This window comes from Canis lupus, chromosome 8, assembly GCF_048164855.1.
Source record: "Canis lupus baileyi chromosome 8, mCanLup2.hap1, whole genome shotgun sequence".
NCBI classification, from domain to species: Eukaryota; Metazoa; Chordata; class Mammalia; order Carnivora; family Canidae; genus Canis; species Canis lupus.
In genome coordinates, this window is record NC_132845.1 from 69,943,663 (window position 1) to 69,955,485 (window position 11,823).

At 58.6% G+C, this 11,823-nt stretch overlaps 1 protein-coding gene across 5 annotated transcripts in view; it reads left to right on the forward strand.

The window, feature by feature from the left end:
* CUX1 (cut like homeobox 1) overlaps positions 1 to 11,823 on the forward strand; it is a 363,980-nt gene that overhangs the window by 351,097 nt on the left and 1,060 nt on the right. For all 5 annotated transcript variants that reach the window (XM_072837352.1, XM_072837353.1, XM_072837355.1 and 2 more), the window contains 8 exons: positions 3,348 to 3,475; positions 4,586 to 4,652; positions 5,348 to 5,460; positions 8,305 to 8,421; positions 9,534 to 9,617; positions 10,284 to 10,340; positions 10,746 to 10,826; positions 11,629 to 11,693. In XM_072837352.1, coding sequence (XP_072693453.1) covers positions 3,348 to 3,475; positions 4,586 to 4,652; positions 5,348 to 5,460; positions 8,305 to 8,421; positions 9,534 to 9,617; positions 10,284 to 10,340; positions 10,746 to 10,826; positions 11,629 to 11,693 — 712 coding nt within the window. The remainder of the gene's footprint in view (positions 1 to 3,347; positions 3,476 to 4,585; positions 4,653 to 5,347; positions 5,461 to 8,304; positions 8,422 to 9,533; positions 9,618 to 10,283; positions 10,341 to 10,745; positions 10,827 to 11,628; positions 11,694 to 11,823) is intronic.

Consider the following 11,823-nt stretch of genomic DNA (forward strand, 5'->3'; position numbering starts at 1 on the left):
ACAGGAGCTCTCAGCACTCCTCTCTGGCCACCTGCGGGGACAGACAGGTGCAGAGCTGGTGGATGACGAGCAGCTCCAGTGCTCCCACCTGGTGTGCAGGAGGCTGACTCAATAATGCGGGCCCCCCACCCTCGGGAAAGCCGTGAGCACAAAACCCCCAGGCCTGCCATCCAGTTGCGATGAGTGTCTGTGTTCAGTCGATCCACAGTCAGAAATCGTGCCTTGACCTGAAGTCATAGCCAGGCTCAAGTCTTGACCTTGACAATGCTTTAATTTCTTTCTCCCCTCAGTGAAATGCACTCCCCAGGAAGCTTCCCCAGATTCTTCCCCAAAGGACAGGTTCCTATGAACTGGCCCATCTCAAGGGGGCCACCTTGCAGAGGCGAGGGGTCCTCTCTCTAGCCCAGTGGTGTTCGTCTGCCCTACACCCGCCCCCAACTCTCCCTCTGCCCCGGCCTTTCCGTCTTCTTAGACACCATAATCTATCCATGCGCCCTACTCCTGAGCACCACCCGGCACCAGGTTCTGCCCACTGTGCTGCGCCATCTGCCACCTGTCCAGAGCGGGCTTGTCCCCAGGTTCCCCCACAGCCCTGCTGCCCCCCATCCCACCACCACCTCAACCAGGGGCTTTCCTCCATCTCCTTGCTCAGCCTTCCTTGAGCCCCCGGCCACCCCTCCTGACTCACCAGCTGTGCCTATTCGACTTGGCACTTTGACACCCTGCTTCCTGCCATCTCCTCTCTGGGTCTTTTCTGGGACACCCCTAAAAATGTCAGCGTTCCTGAAGGTTCTAGTCACTCTCACGGCAGCTATCCCTGGGCTTCCTGTTGGCTGCCTGGGGATTGGAGGGAACAGATAGGGAGCGGGGCCTGAGCACCCCCCAGCCTGCATCTCTGGCTTTAGGCCATGTGCCCCACTGCCCCTTCCTCACAATCCCTTTGCTGCTCCCCTAGTACCTCGTACTCCCTTTTGGGGAACCAACTCCAGGCACAGGCCTCACCTTCTGGAGTCTCTAGCACAAAGGGGTCCCAGCTGTCTCCAGTACCTTTTACTGCCTTGACCCAGGGCCACAATTCAAGCCCAGTTCTGCTGGAGTCTAGCTCAGGACCTCCCTTGACACCAAGTGGCCTCCTGAAGAGGTGCCCCCCACCTCGTTGATCCAGGTGTTCCTTCCCCCAGCAGAGGAGGCAGGGGAAAGCATGAGGGTAGCAGCCAGGGGACCCTCACATTGAAGACTTACGTGGCTCCAGGACAGTGTCTCTGAGCAGGGTCTGTAATCAAGGCCCCTTCCTTTGGCGGTGCCCACACGGTCAGTCGCCTGGCCTTCCCGTCCCCACAGCGTGGAGCGACAGTTCACTGCTAGGGTCCAGCCTGGCTTCTGCCTCTGCAGCCTCTGGCATCCCCAGCACCCCCGGGGCCTGCCTTCGGCCGTGCGTATGGCATCACCTGGGCCGCCCCTTCCCTGCGTGCCTGCTGGGAGCGCAGGCCAGCCCTCAGTTCCGCCCAGAGCCCCCTCTTCAGGGACGGCCGCTCCCGACACTCAGCTTTGCTCCCTCAGAGACCCCCCTTGATGGCCAACCCAGTGTCTGGGGGCATTTGTAGCAGCATGTGGGGCAGGCCCTCCAGGCCAGCTCACCAGGGCAGCCCAGAGCGGAGGCTTTGCTGTCAGGGCCCTCGGGCAGGGAACCGCGTGCCCACCCCGACGGAGCAGGCATGGGCACAAGTGCACAGGGACCACGGGCCAGGCGCCCCCTCCACTCCCCCCAAGCCCACAAATGGCTCCAGGAGCTGCAGGGTTTTCCTATCCTGGGGGCCTGACCAAGACCACGCCGCAGTGGCCGCAGGCAGACAGCAGATAAACAGCCCTAGGAATCCTCCGCTGGCCTTGGGTCTACCCCTCGGGCTGTGCTTGGTCCCCTCGGCACCAGGCGCCGTGCACACCCCCCGGGGATGACGGCTCCCTCTGGCCAGGCCCCTCCCCCCCGCCCCACCGTAGGTACCTGCCCCTCCAACCTGTCCCTTCTGTCCCCACGGCCTGAAGGCTGCACCCCAACCCTGCCACCCACAATTCTCCCTCGGCGACCTGGCCCTGCCCTTGGGACCAACTTCTCTGAACCCCACCAGGGACCCCTTACTTCCACCACCACCACCTACCTGCCAGGTATCAATGTCTGAAGGAAGAGGTCCCCTTGGGGCCTGACCCAGTGAGGACCCTGCTGTGGGGAAGGGCGTGGACACCCCTGGGTTTGGTCCCAGACCAAGAGGCTCCATTCTTCATCTGTAAAATGGGGATCACCTTTTCTGACTGATTGGATGGTCGTGACATGTGTAAAGAGCTTGGCGTGAGGTGGGCACCAGGAGATGGAGCAGGTGGGGGCGAGGTCAGCTGCCCGCCACCCTAGCCCAGGATGCTAAGCGCGGCCAAGGCCAAGCGGGCCGGCGGGTCAGCAGGCTGCCAGGCGGGGGACAGACGCCTGCAGCCTTGGGCATTCCTGGTGCCACAGTGCCCCCTGGTGGCCGTGCGGGCTCCCCCACAGGACAGCGCCTCCACCACCTTCCCTGTGGCCTGAGCATCTAGAAATGAGGCCGCCCCCCCCCCCCCCCCCGGGGGGGCTGCTCCCAGGTGCCTGCTGTCTGCCCTGCTACTGGCTGCTGACGGCACCCCCCAGGGCCTGGACTGGGAGACTTGCCCAACATCTCCCATCCCACAAAAGGACAGGAAAGTCTTCATACAGAATTATTTTGGAGTGGCTTTTGTTGCAAGGACGACACCTGCCACTTGGGTGGGGGAGGGTAAAGACTGTGAGTCAGGGGGTTCCTGGAGGGGCCACCCCACCCCCCTTGCTGGGCTGGGGCCTCCTGGGGGAGAGGCCAAGCAAGTCTGGTGTCAGCTCCAGAGGCGAGACCCCTCACTCCTCCTGCTGGATGTAAAGGGGGCCCTCCCACCCCTGCCTGCACCTCCTTCTCCCCTACTCCTACCCCTAGGCCTCCTTCTGGTCGTTACCCCAGGGCATCAGCCCCTGGAAGAAACTTGGACTTTGCTGGGTTCCATCCCCCTGCCTGGCTTGACAGAGGCAGCGTGAATCCTAGAGAGGGCAAGGGGCTGGCCAGGCTCCTGCTGGTCATGGCAGAGCCAAGGTGGACCTGTTCCTCCTGAATCCCTGCCCTGCGCCCCTTCCCCTCCTAGAGAATTTCAGGAGCCTACTGAGTTCTTAGGGCCAAGAGTGCTCTGCGGCCGAATAGCGATGTCAGGCAGTGGCACAGGCTGCGGGTGGAGAGGCAGGTGGGAAGGCACCGGCGGCCACACCAGGCTCCCTCTGACGGCCTCGTCTCCCTTTGGCACAGGGCGCTGCGCAGAGCTACAGGTCCACGTCACTGAGGCCATGGCCACAGCAGCTGAGCAGAGGGACCTGATCGCCCGCTTGGAGCAGGACCTCAGCACTATCCAGTCCATCCAACGGCCGGACGCCGAGGTGAGCCACCCCCCACGCGGCCCCCTCACCCCCCGCCCCAAGCTTTGAGCTGTGTGAAATACAACTTCGCAGGTTAACTGGCCGGCAACTCTGGCACCTGCAGTCCTCCTGCCCCAAAGGCCCGCCAGGCTGTCCCCTGCAGCCTTTGAATGTTGCCTGCACACTTTACCACAAAGGCCTGGGTCGGGAGGCCAGGCCACGGGCGTGGGGACAGGCTTCCTCGGGCTGGCACAAGGCACCCTGTGTCCCCGCACCGGCTTGAAACTCCGCCCATGGAGCCACAGGCAACAGCAAGGCAAGATTACCCACCCATCCCACAGCTAGAGGACCTGAGGCCCGGGGATCAGGGAAAGCTGGAGGCCACAGCACCCTTGAGGTCGCTCTGTCATCCACCTCATTTTCTAGATGAAGAAATGGGGCTCTGAAAGAGCAGCGGGGCTGGCCCAGGCCACGGGGCAAGCTGGCTAGCAGGGTCGAGTGTCCCCGTGACAGCACCACCGCTAAGCTCCCGCCTTGGGGTCAACCCAAGACCCAGCCTTCCCTTTGTTTTTGTTTTTGGTTTTTTTATAAATTTATTTTTTATTGGTGTTCAATTTGCCAACATACAGAATAACACCCAGTGCTCATCCCATCAAGTGCCCCCTTCAGTGCCCACCAACGAGTCACCCCCACCCCCCGCCCACCTCCCCTTCCACCACCCCTAGTTCGTTTCCCAGAGTTAGGAGTCTCTCGTGTTCTGTCTCCCTTTCTGATATTTCCCACTCATTTTTTTCTCCTTTCCCCGTTATTCCCTTTCACTATTTTTTATATTCCCCAAATGAATGAGACCATATAATGTTTGTCCTTCTCTAATTGACTTACTTCACTCAGCATAATACCCTCCAGTTCCAACCATGTCAAAGCAAATGGTGGGTATTTGTCATTTCTAATGCCAGCCTTCCCTTTGGTGGCCCATGTGGGGCATTCCTTTCAGGCCTCTCGTGGCCATTGGTGTGCCCAGTCCCGCCACCAGACCACCCCACCTGTTCCTCACCCCCCATTTGCTTGGCACCCTGAAAGAGTGCATGCAGTGGCACATACGGAGCAGCCACCTCCTCCTCCCACCTGCAGGGTGCAGCTGAGCACGGCCTGGAGAAGATCCCAGAACCCATCAAGGAGGCCACGGCCCTGTTCTATGGTAAGGAGGGGCCGGCCTGTCTCCAAGGCAGGGATGGCAGGGCGGGAACAGGGAAAGGAGGAGCAGAGGTGCCAGTCTGAGTCCTGATCCCTAAAGAACACTCCCCTTCCTCCCAGAAGGTCAGGGCCCCCCACCCCAGCAGTGCAGCAGCAACCAAAAAGAGGGGGCTGGGTCCCCCACTTACTTTTCTGTGCCTCAGCTTGACACCCCCACCTAGGAACCTGGCCTCCCTTGTCCTGTCAATGGCTGGTGGGTGGTGGTCAGCTCCCCAGGGAGGCTCAGCACTGCTGGGGAGGTGGCCTCCTCTAGTATCAGTATGGAGGAAGAACCGGGGGCTGCTGCTGGGCCCGGACACTGGAAGGGGGCTCTCACAGCTTCCCAGTACTTCCAGTGTCCCTTTGGCTCCCCAGGAGTGGGGGGCCTAGTCTGACAGATGCAGGAGTCTCAGATCCAAGAATAGAGAAATGGGGGCCTGGGACCCTGAGACAGTATGGGCAGGGAGCCTGCCTGGGCCCTGCCCTCCTAGGATCCCTATTCCCCTGGACACCTCTTCCCATCCGTGGCCTCTCAGCACCTTGTGCTCAGATACCTGTGCCTTCTACCTCTGGCACTTGGCCAGAGCTCCCTCGGAGCTGGGGCTACTTGACCTGAGGACCCCCACCCACCACCCCAAGCTACTCTCCCCTACCTCCTAGGATCCTCGGCACCGGCCAGTGGCACCCTCCCTGAGGGCCAGGTAGACTCGCTGCTCTCCATCATCTCCAGCCAGAGGGAGCGCTTCCGTGCCCGGAACCAGGAGCTGGAGGCTGTGAGTCACATTCTTCCCTCCCTTAGACCCCTGGGACCGGGGGACACAGTAGGGACACACAGGCCTGGGAGAGAGAGACATGTCACAGGCCATTAAACCACAGAGGGGTTAGATTTGTTCTGGCAGTCAGGGAGGGCTTCCTGGAGGAGGTTATGCCATGCTGGGCTTTGAAAGAAGAATCAGACGCCCAAAGTAGAGGAGACTAGGTGAGCAGAGATAGGGGACCAACAAGTCCAAAAGGCTGGGCCAGGGCTGCCCGAATAAGACACGGAGTGCTCTACTGCCAGGCTGGGGTGCAACCCGAGGATTTAAGCAGGGGAGTGACATTCAGAATGGAGCATAAGAAGGGTCACTCGGTAGCCAATTCAGGACAGAACCTGGCCCAGGAAGAAGACTGGAGAGTGGTCACCATCGTCCAGGAAGAAAATATCTAAGTCAAGTGGAGGACTAGAGACGAGCAGGTTGGAGAGAGAAAGGTCTTTGAGCCCTGTAAGGAGGAACAATCTGGAAGTGCTGAGGAGCTCTGGGGCACTGAGAGAGCACCCGGTTGGGGGCCTTCCTGGAGGGGCGGTCTGCAAAGGTGCCTCGCAGATTCCCCAGAGCCAGCCCAGATCCTCCCTGAGCTCTCCACGCCCCGAGCAGGAGCCAGGGAGGTCTCCATCCTTCTCAGAGAGTCACTGCTTGAGCTGATGATGGAATTTCTCAACTCTTCCTCTCCAAACCCACTGAGCGCTGGCGGCGGGCCAGGCCCGGTGCTGGTCCAGCGGGACCTTCTGTGACCTGGGCTCCAGGGCAGATGGCTCCGCTCACAGCAGGGACTGGAAACACCCACACCCCCCTGAAGGACTAGGACAGCCGCCCAGCGGGAGGCTAGGCAGCCCTTATAAGGGAGGCCTTCAGACTAAATGGGAAGAAAAGCAGTTTATACTATTCTACCTTTTGCTTTAAAAATCTAGGGGTTTGGGATCCCTGAGTGGCTCAGTGGTTTGGCACCTGCCTTCGGCCCAGGGCGTGATCCTGGAGACCCGGGATCCAGTCTTGCATTGGGCTCCCTGCAGGGAGCCTGCTTCTCCCTCTGCCTATGTCTCTGCCTCTCTCTGTGTGTCTCTCATGAATAAATAAATAAAATCTTTAAAAAATAATAATAAATAAAATAAAAATAAAAATCTAGGGGTTTTTAAAATCAGGCACTGACTTTTAAAAGATTGTAAACGCAACGTAAAATTTACTGTCTTAAAAAAAATTTACCATCTTAACCATTTTTAAGGGTACAGGTCAGGAGCATGAAGTATATTCATGTTGTACAGACCTCCCCACCATCCGTGTCCAGAGCTTTTTTCATCTCCCCAAACTGAAACTCTGTTCCCATTAAATGCGAACTCCACATTCCTTCCCGCTACCTGTTCCTGGTTAACCCCCCTTCTACTCTCTGTCTCTGTGATTTGACTGCCCCAGGGACCTCATGTAAGTGGAATCATACAGCATTTGTCTTTCCATAACTGACTTATTTTGCTGAGCATGACGTCCTCAAGGTTCATCTGCATTGTAGGAGATGTCGGAATGTCCTTCCTTTTTAAGGCTGAGCAATATTCTGTTGTGCTACACACCAAGGTTGCTTTTTTTGTTTTGTTTTTGTTTTTTGCTTATCTGTGCATCCATCAAAGGACCCTTGTTTTATTCCCATCTTTTGGCTCCTGTGAATCATGCTGCCATGAACATGGGTGTACAAATATTTTTCCAAGCCTCTGCTCTCAATTTTTTAAAAACATTTTATTTATTCATTTGAGAGAGAGAGAAGGGGGGAGAGCAGAGGGAAAGGGAGAAACAGACTCCCCACTGAGCAGGGAGCCTGATACAAGACTCGATCCCAGGACCCGGAGATCTTGACCTGAGCCAAATGCAGATGCTTAACCGACTGAGCCACCCAGGAGCCCCCCTGCTTTCAGTTCTTTCAAGTAGATACCCAGAAATGGAATTTCTAGATCATTTGGTAATTCTGTGCTTCATTTTTTGAGGAACTGCCCTACTACCGTGTAATTTTTAGTCCTGTTTGAATTTTTTTTTTAAGATTTTATTTATTTGAGAGAGAGAGAGAGCACACGCAGGGGTAGAGGGGCAAAGGGAGAAGCAGACTCCTTTGAGCAGGAAGCCCAATGTAGGGCTCGATCCCAGGACCCTGGGATCATGACCTGAGCCAAAGGCAGACACGTAACTGACTGAGCTACCCAGGCACCCTGATTGAATTTTTTTAACAGTATGAAGAAAACATCCACTTAAGCATTTGGATAAGCTGAAAAATGAGGTCCCCTTTACTTTGTTCCTGGATTGGCAAACATTAAAACCGCAGAGCGTCTGATTCCATTTACATGAAATCTCCAGAATAGGCAAATCAAAAGAGACAGAAAGATTAGTGGTTGCCAGGGGGTAGAGGAAGAGGGAAGGATGGATGGGTTTGGGGTTTCCTTTTGGGATGATAAAGATACTGTGGAATGAGATCGTGGGGATGGTTTCGTAACACTGTGAACATACTTTAAAAAAGTGAATCGTATACCTAAAGACAGTGATGTTTGTTATATGAATTCCATCTCAGTAGTTTTTCCAAAGGTTGATGATACCATAAACAAAACATGAAGGAACCTCACCCCAAATCTGTCTTCTGCTTGGGGTGCGGTCACAGGAGGAGAGGGGGATTTGCCAACGTCTGGAAGGTCAGGGAGATGGGCACAGGCAAAGAAGGGTTCCAGGTAGACGAGTAGTACCTGTGCCAGCCTGGCAGCCTCTCCCCCTACCCCTTCCACCGCGGGCCCTACCCGTACTCCTGCCCACCTGCCCACCTGCCCCCAGGAGAACCGCCTGGCGCAGCACACCATCCAAGCCCTGCAGAGTGAGCTGGACAGCCTGCGTGCAGACAACATCAAACTCTTCGAGAAGATCAAGTTCCTGCAGAGCTACCCAGGCCGTGTAAGTGCCCTCCCCTGTTTCAGCCCCAGGTGAACCAGGCAAGGAGAGAGGTCAACCAGGCCCTCCAGGGTGAGAGGGTCAGAGGCAGTGACCTGCCGGGAAGCACTGGGCCCAGAGGCGCCCAGAGGCCATCCAGCCTGCCCTGCCTGCTAGCTGTCCTCCCTGAGCTGGGGAGAGGCCCCCACAGAGGAGCCTTTGCGCAGGCTCATTCGCCAGAACCAGCCAGGAGGTGGAGAGGTATAGCAAGAGGCAGGGCTCACAGGCCCCAGGTGACCCCCCTCCATGAAATGGGAGTGATCCACTAGCTGATCCTAGGATCTGGGGATTAACTACAGGGCTCTTGAGCATGCAGGATAAGCCCTGGGGAATCCATATGTTTTAAAGTTACATTCTAAAAAAAAAAAAAAAAAAAAAAACAGAATTTGGTCCAATATCCCCCAAACCAATCAAGAAAACAGAATAAAACCCTGCTCACACTCCATTCTGGGTCTTGGCGGGCCCTCCCTGGCTTCTCTCAGCTCCCAGGCTTCACAGGGGACCCCCTCGTGGGAGGAAGCCCTTCCGTCACCCAGGGGAGACAGAGTGGCTGGTAGAAGCAGGAGGAGCAGTGACACTCCTGGGGGCTGCCTCCCTAGGACAAGACCTTCAGCCCCTGCTGGAGCCGCATTCAGGCCACCAGAGGGCGCCAGACTCCGCACAAACTAACATCGTACCCAGAGCCCGGCTGGGGCGGGGCGGGGCTCACCCCTCGGGTGCCTGCCTGCGCCCCCCAGACACCCTGCACACTTCCGGACAACCCGTTACGGGCCCACTAGCCCGCGCTGCTCCCGTCCCGTCTGTGACGTACACTCCAGCCCCAGACCGGGCTTTAGTTCCCCGTACCCGCCCCCCGCCCCCCCCCCCCCAGCGGCCCGCGCCTGGTGGGAACTCCGGGAAGGGCAGTGAGAGCTCCGGCCGCGGCCCCGCCTCATTCATGCTGCCACCCAGACCTCCCTCCGTGCGCTGTGCTGATGGGGAAGCTGAGGCTCCCTGTGATCCTGCCAGTCCCAGAATGCCTTATCCCACCTCGTTCCTGCTGGGCCCTCAGTGACTGGTCTCTCCTGTTCCTACAGAGCGGCGGCAGTGATGACACGGAGCTGCGCTACTCCTCCCAGTACGAGGAGCGCCTGGACCCCTTCTCCTCCTTCAGCAAGAGGGTGCGTGAACTTGAGGACGCTGCTTGCTGAGCAGGCCGTGGGCGGGCTACCGGGAAGCCTGGAGGACCCAGCGGCCCACAAGGCCTCCCCTCGTGCCTCATGCCACCAGCCCTGGTCTGTTTACTCAGGCCCAGCCTCACCCTGCTCTCTGCCACACTGCCCCCCCCCACACCCACTCCCAGACCACCAGGGCAGCCTCTATGCCCACTGTGGTCTTGTGGAGGCCCAGGGTGCATCCCAGGCAGGCCGAGGGTGCCAGGAACATTTCATGGCTATTTGCCGGTGTGTGATAGTGAGTGGGCTAATCCCACATCCACGCTTGTGGGTTAGGCAGGCAAGCAAAGAGGCCCCCCAACCTCCCTGTGTCACATGACCTCCAAGAGGCCTCATCTCAGGCTGGGGAAGCCTTGCAGGTGAAGACTTCCCACAGCCAGAACCTGGGCCTCGGAAGAGGGCCGAGGGAGGCAGCTCTCCAGAGGGGTGCTCACACAGACATTGGGCGAGCCTAGGGTGACCCACTGAGTGGAACAGGTGGAACTCATTGCCCTACTGAGTGGAATGAGTCACCAGGAAGGCCTCTGGCAGCTCCCTGGGGTCCCTCTCTGCAGCAAGCTGGGGTCTTTGGGGCCCCTTGGGGTTCTCCTCTCATCATCCCTCCCCCTTTAGGAGCGGCAGCGGAAGTACCTAAGCCTGAGCCCTTGGGACAAGGCCACCCTCAGCATGGTGAGTTCCCTCCTCTGTGCTCAGCTGGGACACACTGGAATGTCTGACTCTGGGCCTCCAAGGATACCTGCCCTCAGCCCAGGCTGGAGAAGCTCCAGGGACCCCACTCAGCCCTCACAGGCCCTGCCAAGAGTGGCTGTGGGATCTAGAACAGGGACCCTACCCCCTACAGGACAGCTCCTCTGAAAGCACAGTTCTTGGTAGGTTCTGGAATTGTGCTGCAGGGGGCGCCATTTACTGGAATTCCTGTGGCGCGATTTCCCAACCTACAGGGTGGAATTGAGACCTGCTGCCTGCCCTTCCTTCCTCTTGCTGCCTGGTGGCCCTCTCTGCAGGAACCTGGGGCAGCCCTTCAGGGGTGGGTGAGGCCTGCCCCATCCCCACACCACACTTTGTTGCTCCCAGGGGCGACTAGTTCTCTCCAATAAGATGGCGCGCACCATTGGCTTCTTCTACACACTCTTCCTGCATTGCTTGGTCTTCCTGGTGAGTATCCAGGCAGGCGGCCAAGGGTGCCTTCACCTTGCTTCCCGTATCTCCAAGGGCCTATTACTGTGGCCTGGCGTCCTGGGCCAACCCAAGTCACATTCTCGGCTACTGGCCACCTCTCTCCCCTCCAAGGGGCCAAGAAGGCCACCCATCTGGCCCTGGGGCTGGGGCTGCAGCCCAGCCGCTCTGTGGGAAAGGCCTGGCTGACTCCATCCAACCCAGGGCCCCATCTGGGAAGGGTTTGGGAGAGGGAATGGCCCCTGTGGAAGCCGGAGGCAGGCTGGAAAGCAGGTCTGATTGACTCTACTAAGGGACAGCCAGGTGGGCTGCACAAGCAGGGCTATCTTGAACCAAATCTCCTCGAGTGCAGAGTGACCGTCCAGTTGGGCACAGTGCGTGTACAGGCCTGGTGATGTCTGCAAGTCCACTGAGTCAGGGAGGGTAGGACATGCCCATGGAAGGCTCCAGCCTCAGGAACTCCCCTCCCCAGCAGGGCCACAGTCAAGATGGCCTCTACAGGGTTGCCCTGGGTTCCAGCTCTGACCCCAGGGCCCAGCAGGTCCTGGCCCTGCCTGTGGCACACACAGCGATATTAGGGACAGTATCTCCAGATCAGGGCCAGTCTGACCATGTGTGAAACAGGCGGGCACCGGGGCATCTCTTCTGAGGCCCTCCTGCCCTGGGGCCTGGGATGTGAGAACCATCCTGTGCCACCAGAAGGCCAGGCCCAGGGGCTGGAAGGGGACTGAGGAGGGGTGGCGAGTCAGGCGGAAGGCTCACTGTGTCTCTGCCCGGCCAGGTGCTTTACAAGCTGGCGTGGAGTGAGAGCATGGAGAGGGACTGCGCCACCTTCTGCGCGAAGAAGTGAGGATGTCACCCAAGTCCCACCACAGCCCTGCACTGAGCCCCCCAGCACTGCCACCCCCCGACCCCCTCCTCTGTTCCCCACGCCCAGCCCTCCACCATTGCCGCCCGTTCTGCCCCTGCCCCGCTC